At 40.5% G+C, this 17,046-nt stretch overlaps 1 protein-coding gene and 1 long non-coding RNA gene across 4 annotated transcripts in view; one reads left to right on the plus strand and one right to left on the minus strand.

Moving 5' to 3' along the window:
* The window catches only part of mad1l1 (mitotic arrest deficient 1 like 1), a 136,884-nt gene extending 130,548 nt beyond the window's left edge, over window positions 1-6,336 (minus strand). The window contains exons 1-3 of one of the 3 annotated variants that reach the window (XM_023814933.2): window positions 6,223-6,336; window positions 4,053-4,230; window positions 796-936 (exon numbers count right to left, since the gene is read on the minus strand). In XM_023814933.2, coding sequence (XP_023670701.1) covers window positions 796-936; window positions 4,053-4,199 — 288 coding nt within the window. In that variant the 5' untranslated portion in view covers window positions 4,200-4,230; window positions 6,223-6,336. Of the gene's footprint in view, window positions 1-795; window positions 937-4,052; window positions 4,231-5,013; window positions 5,115-6,222 lie in introns of those variants that run through there. The other 2 variants (XM_023814931.2, XM_023814932.2) reach the window with 2 other exon arrangements.
* On the plus strand, window positions 6,289-9,485 carry LOC111845485 (uncharacterized). The gene is made up of 4 exons (XR_002838624.2): window positions 6,289-6,695; window positions 7,437-7,599; window positions 7,718-7,730; window positions 7,897-9,485. It is a non-coding gene; the product is annotated as an uncharacterized lncRNA (long non-coding RNA).
* Window positions 9,486-17,046: the final 7,561 nt, after the last annotated feature.

Below are 17,046 nucleotides of genomic sequence, written 5' to 3' on the forward strand. Positions count from 1 at the left end.
TAAGAGCATGACACATGGATTCTCTGGGGGCTTCACTGTTATCTGAACAGTCAGAGTGTAAAAAGCTAGAATGTACAGGACTGTTATATCCTTAAAAGGTTTAAAAGACACAAACATACATGACCAAAAGGCTGCACACTCAGTCACAGAAACCCAGCACAAATCAGGATTAACAAAGCGATCTAATGTACGAGTACAGAACTGTGCAAAAGTCCAACGCAAATAAAATGCTTTCAGTACAGCAAGTATAGATTTGCTAAAAAAATAAATTTAACATTAGAACATAAGAAAATTAACAGTATCACAAAAAAGACTAACAAGAATTTCTTCAATTCTCTAAAAAGTTACTGGTATCTTGTTGGAAAGCTTACAACAACATCGCTTCTCCTCAGGGGCACCTCAACAATCACATGTATTCTTTAAATTTCCCCACCAGCTCACTTAACATTATTCAAATAACTTGATGAGATACTGATGAAATACTTCAATTGCTTTATTCGTTAATTTTCAAATAAGTGAGACACTGCAAATAAAGCCAAAGGAGGGGTTGAAGTTACACTGTTATGTGGGCTGAGCTGGTAGAGTAAAGTGGCATTCATCAGTTTTATACAAACATGAAGATCATTTAAGCATCATTTTCTGACTGCCCAAGACTTTTGCAGAATACTGTATGTAACGCAAGTCAGGAGCAGGAAGCTGTTAAAGCAGCACTCCTTGAAGTGCCTAAAGTGCAGCACACGCAGCACGAAGCAGGCTCCAGCCTTCCACTGTATTCTCCTAGGCCTCGTCGCTCACCTCCAGATCCCTGGCACTGATGTGCGCGGCCTTCTCCAGCTCAATGCGGGCACGTTTGTGACTCAGTTCCATCTGCTGCTTCTCCTGAGCCATCTGCAGAAGGTGCGTCTTGGAGCAGATCTTCTCAGCAGCTTCCTCCATCTATAGAAGGAGAGAAAGGGAAAAAAAAAAACAATGAAAGAAAACAAACATTTCAGTCATTCATTTGATCATAATTGTCATTAACATTGTATGGTGTATCAGCCCATTTTCGGACTTGGTAAAAGAATCAAACACTGAGCAAGAATTTATACCAATGGTGTAGGGTGCTACACTCCAGAGCACTGCACTCCACTTCCATTATCCCTGCAAAGAGGGCTGCTTCATCTGCGCCCTAATTGTGAACTTGAGTTCATATAAAATATTATTCTGGATTGCACTGTGACTGTTAACACAGTTACACCTATTTTATTGGAGGGGACATCTCGTGAATTTTGGTGACAGTGCGTATACTACTAAATACACATCATTAATGTCTGTGTACAAATTTACACACACAAAGCAAGGAATCCCTCATATAAGCAGTTTTCCCCAATCCAAAGTAAATATTTGCATAACAAAACACTAACATTTAATTGTTCTAGATCAGCGGTTCCCAAACTAGGGTACGCAAGAGGCTGTAGGGGGTACGCGAGGGAGCGGGGGGAATCACGAATTCGAACAACGAGACAGTCAGTAATTCTCACAACAGCGGAGTCGGTGACCTCCAAAAAAGCCGTAAAACCCACAATACAGTCGTGTTTATGTCATATGTTTTTGTGCTTATTAAATTTAAGTGTTTTCAAAGATTAATCCCACAACAGTAATAAAATAAATGTCTTTAACATAAATACTAAAAGAATAGATCGCTTTAAATCGCTATTACAGTTTGGTATGGGCACGCGGTCTTATTTAGAAAACATACAAAAAGAGACGCATATAATGTTTAATCATTCGTTAATTTGTATTTGTCCGGTCCAGGAGGTTAATTTTGGGGATTGTTAAAGTGATAGATCACCTATCTTGATTAAGCCTGATTCGGTTCGTTATATATATTATTAAAAAGTAAATATTAAGTAAGAATGAGAATATGAACAACCATGGGAATTATTTTTACAGTGAAAAGAATTGGTATTAATTATATTGTATGTTCTTGAGTAATCGATAAAATCAGTATATGCAAGACATCAATCTGTAATAGTGGAAAATATGTCCAGTAGATATGTCCAGTATGATCTAGGTCTGTGTGGTCAGACACTGTGCAATAAACAGAATTTTTAGGAACATGGCAAATGTTCACATTGCAGCATGGAAGTACTGTAGGTTCACTGTCACAACGCTGACCGGGGAAGCAGAGGCGAGGAGACATAGGATCGGGGAAATGCGGGGTTTAATGAGCAAAAGGAACACACACGAGCGGTAAAGCAGAATTACGATACAATGACAGGACTGGAGAAACAAACGGAAACACGGACTAAATACAATGGACTAATGACAAGTTTGACAACAATCAGGAACACCTGGTAAACACGGGGAATCCACACAGGGTTAACGAGGGGGCTTGGCACACGGAAGGAGTGGACGATCGGGGCATGACACTCACTGGAGAGCTTTGTCACAGATAACTTAACTGTCTCTAACAGCGTCTAACCGCACATTAAATAAAGTCCTGCGTATTTTTCTATTCTGAAATTCTGCCATGGCATGCACCAGTATGATGCTGGTGCAACTTTCCCAGGACCCTAGTCAAAAACATCTGCCACTCTGGTCGCGGAAAACAAGCGCTAACGGAAATATATGAAAAACACGGGAGCGGTAGAAGATTTTTTGAAATTTGACGGGAATGGGACGGTACGGGAATGACATCCCACGGGACTGAACGGGATGGGAATGGGTTTTGAAAATTTGGCGGTTAAATTGGACGGGAACGGAAACCCTCCAACGCGAATGGGATGGGAACCAAAAACCTTTTCCGTGCCCATCCCTACTGTGAAATTCTCCCACCGGATATCAACAATCTATTACTAAAATATATTAATAAATTCATTTGGTGGTGAGAAATAATCGACTGTTCAGTATTTATTTTTATTAATGCGGTATTGCAATCTATTTATAGACACTAATTAAGAGTCGTTGGAAGCAGGGGGTACGCGGCTGAGGCTGACATGTCTCAAGGGGTACGTGGCTGGAAAAAGTTTGGGAACCACTGTTCTAGATCAATAATTTCTTTGCACACATTCAAAAATTATTCATACGAAAAGAGTAACAATACAAACAATATCTACCCTAGTGCTACATCTCACTATTTCACACTGAGAGCATGTGCAGTTTGTCATTTTTTACACCCCTAACAACTTTTTATTAAAGCAATCAGATTAAAATCACAGAGGTGAATAGATTAAAATAAAGCTATTTCATTTTTATTGCCCAGGCACTCAATTTCTATGCTCCGGAAGATTAAGTCACACCACGTATGCTGCTTAACAATTGGGCTGCACCATATCACATGGCTAATCGCAACTTGTATGTCGCATGCGCAATAATCACCAGGGCTTTAGATGACAGGCATATTCTCTGAATTGCGGCTTTTCAGTACAATATGAACATTTACTTACGCCCTCAATTTAGTAAGCAGATTACAAAAATCATTGTGAAGCCCAGAAGTTAGTAATCTGTATAAATGTGTCAAACTTTAAACTGCAAGAAATACCGCCACACCACAGACATCTTTTTTTACCTTGTCTATCCAAAATATCTCCTCTTTCAAAAGATGTTGTGACTGCTGAGCTGCCCCTTTCTTCACAGCCACCTTAGTGCTCATCACTTCCATGATATACCAAAATAGTAGCATGTGACGTGCTCTGCTGGCATTCAGACAAATGTTTTCGCCTTTTATCTATAGCCCTGGTGACTATTGCGCATGCGCCATATAACAGATTATACTGTGATGTGATATTATGCAGCCCTACTTAACCAGGGCAAAAGTGCCTTTAATAACCACTACCTCTGTACCATTCAAACAGATCACACTGAATCACACGGCTTAAAACCACATTTTGCGCAGGGAACAGCCATCAGGAAGCTTAAGCCTAATGAGCATGTTGTGTTTAAATGAGAGAGATGTCAGGCCACAGCATGAAACAGTGTGTGGTGCAAATTTAACACTAACAATACATAAAGACTGATCACCTCTACAGTACCCCTGGAATCACTAAACACCTATAGCATGCATTACCAACCTCAATTCTCTGGAGGTACTGTCTTTGGAGATGATGATGTGCCAAACTGGAATCAGGTGGTTTCTGAGAGGTCTCAGGTTTGGAAATGAAGCTTTTGAATGACTTTAACGTCGTGAACACTGTGGTCTCATCATCCATGCCATCCATCTTGCTGCAGTGATGGGACAAGTTGCCACCCCTGAAGATAATATGCACACAAATAAGTCAATATGCTTAGTTATTTTTATGCTCATATAAAATTACAGTTTCAAATCTGGACCCAAACTGAGCTGTAAAATTTCAGCCCAGAGGCAGTAATAAAAGGAGTGCAGGCAAGATACACACATTACTTAATTAAAAGGGCACCTTATTTATAAAACAGAATTAAATCAGATGTACACAAGACCACTGGGCAGAAGATAGGATGCATGGCCATCTCAAGACACGGAGACGGATGGGGACAAACACACTCACTAAACCACAGAGTACCCGAAGCGCGGGTGACAGAGGGGACGAGAATGTTTAAACTCCACACTCACAGAGCAGATGGGATAATGCTGGAAGTGTGAAAATACAATGTTAAGTATTAAGTGGCAAAGCAAATACATGTGTGAAGTGTAGCCACAACCAGAATAATTTCGAGTAGTTCCGTCTCACCCTGAACAGCTAATTTAGAACGTATTACGTAACTATGCAAACATAAACATACTAGCTATAAAAAAAACAAACCGTTGTGTGATGTCCTATATTCCATACAGAAACTCATCTATCAGCTTCTGTCCGCAAAACCACTCATCTATCAGCATCTATTAACCTTGTGAACTGTTAGCCGAACTCGCTAGCTTACGATCAACAGCTGTACGTATCAATAAATGCTACAAATAGCCACGAAATGTATATGATCCGAGAAACAACATGGAGAAGTACATTATGCAAAAAGAAATACATAAATATATGATCATTGCAGAAACTTAACACATACACCACATAAGTATGCATGGGACAGCAAAAACTCGTCTACCTGGCGCCTCTAGACCCGCTCGGATCTCCCTCCTCTTCGGCAACATGAAAAGAAGTCATCGCGAGATTACAGCCATTACTTCTTACCGTATTTCGCATAATATAAAGGACCCAGGCAGGTGGGTGGAGATTTAGCCGAACTCATTATAATTTATTAAACCTGGTACTTTATATTGATCTGATATAGCCATAATTATGAAAAGTAACAATACAATGTAAAGTAAAATGCACAATTACTGAAAGTATAACAAAAACTCGTTATGTATATTTTCTTCAGGAGTACATACGGTAAACAACTAAAGTCGTTCACGTTTTGTCAACTGAGTGCGTAACATATATTTTCCCGTTGATAAAGAAACACGCGCCACCACTAGAGGGCGGAACACCCAAAATTCGTTTCTCTCATATTTACTAAAACAGAAAAAGATGTCTTACACATTATAGTTCCATGAATTAAATAATTTGGCGAAACAACAAAGGAAAAAAATAAGATATAATAATGCAATAATAATAATAATAATAATAATAATAATAATAATAATGAAAACTTGTATCAGTTTGATTGTATTGCACAATTCAAAGCATTCACACACTCTTCGAACTCACTTGGTATCTTAAACTGAAGCATTTTCATTACAGTTAAATGCGCATAATGCATTGCAGCGTGACATCACTTTGCCAAAAGCGATACCCTCGATCCGGATCCGCAAAACGGATACACGGCGGACATGAGCCTGAATCTACCCGAATCTACACGCTGCTTCCAGCCGATTCTGGCAGGTGCCAGCTGACTGACAGCTTGGCTCTCCGAGAAAAGCAATAAAGAAAACCATTTATATTCTTTTTCTTTCATTTTAATTTGCACTTTACCTTTTTATTCCGCATTTATTCTCTTATTCTTTTACAGATTTATTCTTTATAATGGCATTCATATGATTCTATATCCAGGCAAACCCAAAGGTGCAGGATGGAAAAGCTTTATCACCAGAGGCAGAAATCAAAATCTGAAATGTAGTTTTATGTGTGTGTGTATCCTGTGCAAGGATCTGGAAAGGGATCTTAAAAGATGTAGTGTTTTAAAATTAGTTTCAAAACATTTCATGACATATTTAAGAAATATAGCAATTACATGTTAAACTGCTGGTCCGGAGAAACTATAGAGCTGACTTACCGTGAACAGTAACTTTGACGGACTGACTAACGGCTCCCCTCACACCGCTCCCCACCTCCCATTTTAAAATGACAGCGCGCGCATCAGCTCAGCCAGCTCATGCGGACTCATGTGCCGAACTCACGTCGACTACGAAAGATGAGCGTGAAGGCCGCTTATGCTTGGAGCCGTAATCTGCACAGCGCCGCAAGACGTAACTGACTGTAAAGCAGATCTGCAGACTCGCAGGTCTATCCGGCCCGCAATCAATTGCTATCTGGGAAGAACATAAAGTCGATGGACTGATGTTTAAAACAATGAAACCTATAGTTAGAGATGTGCATCTCCATCTCTGAGGTGATGCGATACACATCTTGATGATCCAACTGTAGGAGAACATGCAGAAGGTGGAGGAGATCAGCAAGATGGTCATGGAGAAGGAGCACCACAAGCTGGAGCACCCCAGCACCAGAGAGGGCCACATTCTTATTAGGGTGAGATTTTTCATCGATACATTTAATACTTTTGCCTGATTCCCAGCCTAAAGTGTCTGTCCTTTCCAAGTAAAATGTCCACCCGCCTTATCCTGGTCCTTAAATCTTATCTTGATTACTATTGTCATTATTTCTAAGTCCTGTCACCTATCCAGTGTTGCTACATTTCTGCAAAAGTTTTGAGACGGAAACTGAGGCGTTAGTAGAAGATTTTGGGCCCCATGAAAGCACTCAGGGGCCCTTCCAGCTTCCTAGGACAGGACTGTGACTTGATTATATGTGGGATGAAGACGGTTTTCTCTCTGTAGGGCCATACTTGCATCAAGAAAAGGTCTCTTTTCAACAGTTGGATAGTGTCTGCCAGTAGGAGCTGAGACATGACATGTCTATGATCCTGAAATTCCTGGTAGTGTAATTGTTAGAGAAAGTAAAACTGAACTAAAGTCTGTTTTATTTTTATTGATAAAAAACATGATTTTTCATTCAATTTCAGATCAAAAGTTATTTTAGAATACTTGGACGCTGCTCCTATCATGTGATGTTCAATTCTAGGTCTTTAGTGGGGGGGAAAGGTAGTTTATTTTAAATTTCCACTTGCCGTTACCCATAATCAGGATCTCTGTCGTAATCCATGTGTACTTCATTTCCGTCTGACACCACAGCTGCATCCTCTGCACAGCAATGCTGCTAACTTCCCTTTATAAGCATTGTGACCCATCTGCCTCTGTGGCTCGTTCCCAGGGGAGGCCTGGACAACTAACCATGCATCTTATGGAGGAGCATTTGGTGGTGGAACCCACGTCTATCGAGTACTTCCTGCTCACACACAGGAGCTTCCTCCGGCCCCCTGGTTCTGGCAATGAAACTTTTAGAATGGTTTAACAATCTCAGCCTCAGGGACAAGGTACGTATGTGGCCATGGCAATTTGAAAAGGCTAAGAAAAACAAGAGCTTGGAGCCGAAGGTTTAACATTGGGCAGTTTGGTATCCTTTGATATCTTGCTTTTTTTCCCATCCTTAAGGTTACCCAGATGGGTAAGTGCTCATTTCAGTGACTTCGAAGAGACTCACTTTCCACAAGAATTTGAGATTAATCTAGAAAGAGACCTTAGTGAAATTTGATTCCTTTGAGATTTGGTCCTACTGTGTTTTTAAAAGATTATAGAGATGAATCGTGTTTTTCTGGTTGTTCCATAAACAGAAAATGAACAGGCAATTGAGACTACTGCATATTGCCTGCACTGTCAAGGCCAAAGTGATGCTTGTAATAATCACCAGACCCTCGAGGGACACCCCCCTGTCCTGCATGTTCCTGGGCGGCTCTGCAAAGGATGGTAGCAGGGCCTCAGAACCGGGCCTGACGCGTGGCGATCAGAGGTGCCGCAAGGGGATTGTGGTTTATTGGGGAGCATGAGTGAATCTACATATAATAGGAGAAATGCTTAGTGACCAGATTTCTCTGAAGTCTGAGATGGGCTTTCAGACAGGGAGTAAGTATTTGGACACTGAGGTGAAGATCAGGGAAATAGGACAGCAAACACAATAACACCCGAGCGACACTAAACACTACCAGAGCTAATATAAATACTAATATATACATAGTCTGACACAGTAATCAACAACGAATGGACTAAGGAACTGTATGCAAGTGGGTTCTTATATACAGGGATGAGCTAGGACCAGCTATTGACCTCATGTATAACGACGTGCCTAGAATTCACACAAAAAAATGGCGTACGGACAAAACTATTGATATGCGTATACGTAACAAAAAATCCAGATGCACAAAACTCTGTGTAATCACAGATCTACGCACATTCCCTTCATAAATCCCAAATAGCGTGAAATTTTACGCACGTGAAAGAGCCAAAAGCCACCCCCCCATAATTATGTATATGTGCATATGTAAATCTGTATAAGTACCCGCACTGTTCTGTGTTTTTCTTAAACAACAATGGATAAACCACGTGGGGAAAAGAAATATTTCAGCGAGTGTGAAGTGGAGGTAATGTTAACAGAAATCGAGAAAAGAAAAGTGATATTATTTGGTGGTTTAAGTAGTGGCAATAGCAATAAACGAAAGTTGATGGAGTGCCAAAGCTTGGCGGAGTCAGTTAAAAGTGTTGGCTCCGAAAATCGCACGGTGGCTGAAATTAAAATGGTCGAATATTAAAGTTGCCGCGAAAAAACCAGCCGCTCACCGTAAGAGTCTTAACAGCACAGGCGGAGGCAGCGGAATTCCCGGTCTCACACTTTTATCAGGGGAGGGGGACGCCGATGTCAGCAGTTTTTCTCTTACCATTCTTGTTTGAATTATTTGCATGTTTATGAATAACAAGTAGGACGCAGATGCGGTGTCACTTTTGTTTATTCTTACAGACAATAGTACAAGAGGTGCCCCCAGTGCCGAGGACGACACAGGCGGTGATGGTGCTGCTGTGCCGAGCACATCTTTGGACGCTGGCTGCACACATTCCCATGCCTCAGAAACCGGGGGGCTGCAGTCACAAAAAGAAATCGTCAATGCTGTAAGATGTTGCCAATGAATGAAAACATCTAAATGATACGCTGTGTGATATTGAAGTTGCTGTTCCATTTGGCGGAAAATTTGGTGGCTCAGGGTCAGGTTCATATCTTGCCTAAGCTCTTCAGATACCGGCTCTTCCCTTTCATATCAGAGCTGCTCAGAACCTTGAAAGTTTTAAGTCTCTACTTAAGACACATTTATTTGAATTGGCTTTTCATTCCAGTTGTGCTTGACATTTATTATTATTTATTTTATAGTTTAGTTATACTGATGAATCTATTATTATTTATTTTATAGTTTAGTTATACTGATTAATCTATTATTATTTATTTTATAGTTTAGTTATACTGATTAATCTATTATTATTTATTTTATAGTTTAGTTATACTGATTAATTTATTATTATTTATTTATAGTTTAGTTATACTGATTAATTGTAATATGACACTTTCTTTTTACTCTTTGCTTATTTTTTATTTGCCGCATATGTTTGTTGCGGCGTATTTTTTTATCACATGTAAAGCACTTTGGGACAGCAAGTGGTTGTCCGTAAATGTGCTATATAAATAAACTTGAACTTAATTTCAGTATCTTTTTCTGATCTCAATATTAGCAAATTATGTTTACACCCGTTTGTTTACATAAGAATGAATGCCCCCAACACTGTAGCCAGTCGGGCTGCTTCTGCCCTTTCATCTTCTCTCTGTCTTGCTGCATGCAACTCAGTGCTGGACCGGCCACAGTCCTTAATGTTCATACTTCTGGCATCAACACACCAGACCAAGCTCCTCTTAAAAGTCATGTTTATGAAGTGTGTGCCTGATGCATTATGCATGTGGATCACCAGCTTCCTCACACACAGGACACGTGAGAATGGGCAAACGCTTCTCAGAAGCACGGACCATCACAGGACTGTGCGCTTTCCCATTTTGCTCTTCTCTCTGTACACAATCAACAGCACATGAGGGGACCCCACTGTAAAACTCACTAAGTTTGCAGATGACATAACCCTGATTGGACTGATTCAGAACAGCGACGAGTCAGCATGCAGAGAGGAGGTCAAGCAATTGACATCATGGTGTTGTTTAAACAACCTAGAGCTTAATGCCCAAAAAGCTGTTGAGATGGTGGTGGACTTCAGGTGAAATCCCCCACCTAGTGTCCCACCCATAACCCTACAAGGCTCAACTGTCATACTGTTAAAATTCCTAGGGACCACAGTTTCCCACGACCTGAAATGGCAGCTCAACATCACCTCCATCACAAAGAGAGGATTTACTTTCTGAGGCAGTCAAAAATGCACCATCTCTCTCATTCTACGATGGTCCAGTTTTACGCTGCAATAACTGAGTCCATCCTCACCTCCTCCATCATAGTCTTGTTTTGATCAACCACTGAAAGAGACAAGGCCAGACTGCAACACATCACCCACTCAGCAGAGTGAATAATCAGCTGTAACCTGATCTCCCTCCAGACACTGTACATCAGCAGAGTCAGGATAGAGTATGCAAAATCACTGAGGACCCATCTCACCCTGCTCACCACGTCTTTCAAACCTTACCCTCCAGAAGAAGACTCAGGGCAATCAGAAGCAAGACCACAAGACACGCCAAGAGCTTCACCCCTCATGCTGCATCTCTCATTAACCAATCCAGTCTCTGAATGGACGTTGAATTAACTGTCACCTACAGTGAACTACTGACCAGTATAACCAGTGAACCACTGATAAACTTTTTCTATACAATTATATTCTGCACTCTTACACGTTATGCACACATACTGTAAACTTTCTTTATACATATTGCACTCTTGCAGAGTTGACTTGGCTGCTACTTAATTGTACTATATGAGGCCTTTAAATAATGATATTTTACATAGTTTATATTCATATTGTTTATATTTATAGTTAAATAATTACTGTGTACATACATACATAATTACACATTTAATTATATCATTATCATCATTACTACAACTGTTAAAATGAATTATCATATAATTATTCTATTACCCAAATATTAATCTAGCGTTTTTATGTCTCTGTAAATGCCTTTGCTAAGCGTTCTTTGAAATGCACCATCAAGGCAAATTCCTTGTATACAAACTTACTTGGCTAACAAAAAGGATTCTGATTCTGATATGGATAAGAATTAATAAGAATTTTATTAAGATTATCCGTGTACCATAGTTGTTAATGAAAACATTTTTATAAACTGAAATAAAATAAGATACGAAAATAAAATAAAAACTACAACTAAACGACAACCATACATATTGGTTCCGAAACCAACTGAGATAAAAGCAAACGTCAAATATTCCCCTTACTGTTTTAAAATAATATTTAGCTAAAGTACTGATTTATTTATCCTTGGGCCTCTCATGCAATGCAGGTGAACCGTAGAAAAAGCAAATGTGACATTTTATAATAGCCAGCAGAATCCTACAACTTTCCATCTATCTCTAGATATAAACCTAAAGTAAAATATGACAAGGAATGCACATAACTGGTAAGTACGCATTCACCTTTAAAAATTATATGTGACAATCGATTGTTGTAACAGCATAATGTTATTTTATGCGCATTTGCGCTGCTATGACAAGAAATTACCGTGCATTTTAACCTTTAACGAGAAATCATACAGTAAATGCTAGTATTTCTGGACTTTCTCAGTCAGCCATTCTTCAAACGTGCTAGCCATTTAACGTGCTAGCCATTTAACGTGCTAGCCATTTTTATTATTTTGATAATGGAAAAGCTATTTATGTGCAATCTTTCGTCCAACTTCTTTCTGATGTCCTGTTAGTTTTCACCAGGTGTGCGATCGAGGTTCATTCGCATCACTGAGCGGAGCCTCCGCAATACTGAGTTGGTAGTGTATTGCCTGTAAAGGAACGAATAACGCTCTATACCCCTGTGCAGTGGAGTAGCTAGGCATTCTGGGCCCTGACAAAATGTCACCTTGGGGGCCCCCCTTTACATTACATAATACTGTATTATGATTTTACGGTTCATTATGATTATGATTTTACCTGAATCTGTCAGGGCACCCATGCCCTTCCGTCACCCCTGTTTGGTGCCAAATGTTTATTATAAATAACATAATTTTTTATTAACAAAGCCTGAGAGTCCATTTTATCTTTTTTTTTTTTTGGTTGTGTAGTTTTATTTATGTAAAAAATCTTAAAATTTCTTTAATTTGAGTTGAACCAATTAAGTCCTTGAAAAGTCTTATATAGTCTTATATTAATTAGGTCTTAATTTTTTTGAGGTCATAAACATCTGTGGTTTAACTTTCCACGATTTCAGTTACCCATGGTCTAAAAGAATTCAATGGAAAATTCCAGAAATAATTGTGTACCATTCGGAGTAGCGTGATGAACAAACAGGTATGTGTGTGTGTGTGTGTGTGTGTGTGTGCATGAGTGAGTGAGTGAGTGAGTGATGGATAAAGTAATGTAGAATGGATTTTGAAGGGTGCATGGAAATCTCACTTCGTAGTATATCCTATAGTTTTTGATTTAGTTAAGATGAGAGCATGTGTCAGACATCAGGAGCAGGCGAGCCGGGAAGCAGGCGAGTGGAGCCAAGCTTACGGGTGAATGGGGTTTATTTAGGGTAGAATGGCGACGAACACCAAACAAAACTTGACACTACAGACAATACAATGACAGATCTGGTTTTTGTTTGTCCACCCACCTCTTGAGAATTGACCACAAGTTCTCAATGGGATTAAGGTCCGAGTAGTTACCTGGCCATGGACCCAAAATGTTGGTGTTTTGTTCCCGAGCCACTAAGTTATCATTTTTGCCTTATGGCACAGTGCTCCATCATGCTGGAAAAGGCATTGTTCGTCACCAAACTGTTCTTGGGTGGTTGGGAGAAGTTGCTCTCGGAGGATGTTTTGGTACCATTCTTTATTCATGGCTGTGTTTTTAGGCAAAATAATGAGTGAGCCCACTCCCTTGGCTGAGACGCAACCCCACACATGAATGGTCTCAGGATGGTTTACTGTTGGACTGACACAGGACTGATGGTAGTGCTCACCTTTTCTTCTCTGGACAATCTTTTTTCCGGATGCCCCAAACAATCGGAAAGGAGATTCATCAGAGAAAATGACTTTACCCCAGTCCTCAGCAGTCCAACCCCAAGAGATACCTTTTGCAGAATATCAGTCTGTCCCTGATGTTTTTCTTGGAGAGAAGTGGCTTCTTTGCTGCCCTTCTTGAAACACGGCCAAAAGTCTTTACCTCACTGTGCGTGCAGATGCCCTCACACCTGTAAAGCAATGACAACTGCATGTGTTTCCTTGCAGGTAACCATGGTTAACAGAAGAAGAACAATGATTTCAAGCACCACCCTCCTTTTAAAGCATCTAGTCTGCTATTCTAACTCAATCAGCATGACAGAGTGATCTCCAGCCTTGTCCTCATCAACACTCTCACCTGTGTTAACGAGAGAATCACTTAAATCAGGGTTCTTCAACTCTGGACCTCGATTCCAAATCCAGGCCGTGTTTTCAGTTCTCCCAGGTAGTTGTTTAATAATTACTGATTCTGATTGGTCAGAGACTTCACACCTGACTGACAGGTAAAGGAAGACGAACAGGTTATTTTAGTCAATGCTGAAAAAATTCTGCCACATTCTACCTATCATTTCTTAATTCTGTGTGGATTATTACTGTAGGGATTTCTCATGGACTGAATTTCACTGTGGACTTTCCTTTAGGATCTTGCTGCATTAACCTTATTGAATGGGTTGCTTTCCATGTACCGCCTCTCCGGAGGAGTTGCCCCGTTGTTTTGAAGATTTTGTCAGTCGTCTGCCTGCCCTATTTCATTCTTTTATTTGTTCAATAAAACCCCCGTTTGTGTTTCCACAGCTCTGCCTGCCCTTGTGCTCCAATGTCAATCCTGACAAGGAGTCACTTGACGTCATTTTGTGACTCAAAGTGTGTCGCCAGCAACATGTTTGGTCTTAATTTATATTGAACTTTTATGGGGCATTTATCATATTGATATTGAGGGAAATTATATTGCGATAATTATCATTATGTTCCCCAACCCTACTTGAAGTAACATTAAATAAAGTCTTATAAAGTCTAAATAAAGTATAATAAAGTCTTATATTTCACATCAGGATTTCTGCAGACACCCTGTTTTTAGTTTGTATTAGATAATCACTTGCCTTTCTTATTCCTGGGGCCGGTACTAGGAAGCGGGGTTACTGGCTTATCGGGGTAACTTGTCGGATTTAAGGTAGTCTGGGCAAAATGTAAGTGAATGAATATGAAGTCCATTTAAACTGTGGTACCTTAAATTCAACAAGCTATCCCGATAAGCCAGTAACCCCGCTTCCTAGTACAGGCCACTGGTTTAACTGTCTGAATAATGGTTTGATTGGTACAGTTAGCACAAAGCTAATGAGATTTCTTTCCCTCAGAGAATCTAGTGCTCAGTACCAGCACACATTCATTCATGAGATGAGTTTAACCCAGAAGCTTGACTGCTCTTTGTCACTGAGAATTCAGAATCAGTCTGATTGCCATCTTCCCACAGTAATTCCATGTGGTTGTGTCACAGGTGCACAAGCTCTGAATTGTGCGGAGCTGCTGCTGGGAGAGATCCCAGACCAGCTGCTGCTCAGGAAGCCCTCACTGAAGTGGTCTCATACTGTACCTTACTTCCTGCTGACTCAAGGCAGGGACACAAGCAGGTCAGTTATGGAGGAGGCTGAGAATGAGGCCCAGAGGGTGAACACCCATCACAGGAAGCTGCAGAGGGACCTGGAGGATGCTGACGTCATGTCCTGTGAGGTGATCACCCTGGAGAGCAAGCTCAGGTTTGTGCCAGTCTTGTGTTGATTGAATTGCATATGTATACAGGCGCTTCACGCTTCAGCTGCTGTTCCTAGCTCTCCAACCCAAATCACTTAATTGTAAGCAGTGTGTGACTTTATGGGTTAGGACTTCAACAGAAGGTCATCGGTTTGAATCCCATGTTTTGCGGAATGATTTCATCATTGGGGCCTTGAGCAGGGCCCTTAATGTAGTGTCACACTGGGATACCTGGACATGTTTTATATTTACATATATTAATTTGATCTGACTCTTTTATCCAAAGCGACTTCCATAAGAGGGAAGGGTCAAAATTTACAGTATGTGTGCTCTCTGGGATTCAAACCCATGACCTTTGCAAAGTCGATGGCCCATTTGTTTATTCCTTTTTTGTATGTTTTCTTCTTAGGTGCGACTTTCCGTTTGTGTTCTGTAGAATCTCTCGAAGAGAGAGACGAGGGAGCAGAGGCCAGGAACCCTTAGAGAACCCAGAGTGAACTGGTCTGCCTTCAACATGATCATCTGGCACCCCCTGATGGCTGCTGAAATGACCTGCAAGCATGATCCCACAAGCATTCAAACCTGAGGCAGACTCATGCATCCCGACCTAAAATACAGTAACACATACAATGATTCACAGACACAGTACTGTAGTACAAGCTCTGCTATACTCTTTGACAATCTATCCCGTCTGCTCTGTAGTGGACTGTTATATCTGCACTTACACACCACCTCTGACAATCAAAACACACACACCTACTGTACACATGATCATGGGCCAAGCTTTGCAGCTTATTCATCTTTCTGTAGAGTTTGACTTTGAATTATTTTTTTATTAGGAATCATTCCAATTATTCGTCTTCATGGATCCATTTTTCTAACTGAATTATCAAGGAAAAGGAAAATATGCAAAGGAGACCAAAGTAACATTGGATCTGGAGTAATGTATTTTATTCTTTTTATAGTAATGGATAAACTATAGCTACCTTCCCCTCTCTCTGTACCTCTGTTTCTAATGCACTGTATTTAAATCAGCTACAGGTAAATCAGTACTGCACCATATATGCAGTAATGCTTGAGGTCAAATGAGGTCACATGCCTTGTATCCAATGAAATGTTCCCAAATGTATCATGTGACCAGAAACACTCTTTATAGGCTAGCAGCAGAAGTCTGCACCAAGCAGCCAAACATGTTCACTGTAACATTCGGTTGACTAATGCATTGCGCTGGTGTGCTGCATTGAGGCACAATGTTGGAAATGCGAGACAAGGGGAGGCGGGGGGTGCAAAGATGCAGGGGTGTCCATGTGCTCTAAGAGCTATGCCAAGACAAACACATTACAGCCTTATAAACGTCTGTTAGATCATATCATTTGTGCCTTGAAGGTCTGGCTAATTTTGTACTTAATTTTTCTTAATATAATTTTAAGATACGCACTAGTGGCCAAAATTGTGGAAACACCTAGCATTTTTGGCATTACACTTTAAAAATTACGACACGAATATTGGCGTTAATGTTAATAAACAAAGAATATTTACAAATATCTTACATTGGATGATTAAGTAAGTAGCTGGCATAACAGCTGAATAAAGTTCTGCGATCTCTAAAAACTGGAAGTGTTTCCACAATTTTGGCCACTAGTGTACACAATACAGGGAAAAGTGGCTGGCTGGGAAGGTTTTGCAGCACACACTGTATTCTCTGAGCACAGCCTCCTGGAGGCAGAACAGGAGCGGGGGGAGGGGGGGGGGGGGGTGTTGGGGTAAAGCAGAAATGTTTGGGGGGAGTAAAGTAGAAATGTTTCACTGAAGGTCTTACCAGATGAGCAGGCTTCAGTGTGGCACATTACAAGTTACGAGTTAAAGGACTATAACTGGTTGCCAGAACATTTAATATTGTTCCCATGGGATGAATATAATGCAGTGTAGTGGTTGTCCAATAGGGGTTTTTAGAGGGTAAATGCAGAAGCCGATATTTACAGAGTACATA

This window comes from Paramormyrops kingsleyae, chromosome 5, assembly GCF_048594095.1.
Source record: "Paramormyrops kingsleyae isolate MSU_618 chromosome 5, PKINGS_0.4, whole genome shotgun sequence".
Lineage (NCBI taxonomy): Eukaryota > Metazoa > Chordata > Actinopteri > Osteoglossiformes > Mormyridae > Paramormyrops > Paramormyrops kingsleyae.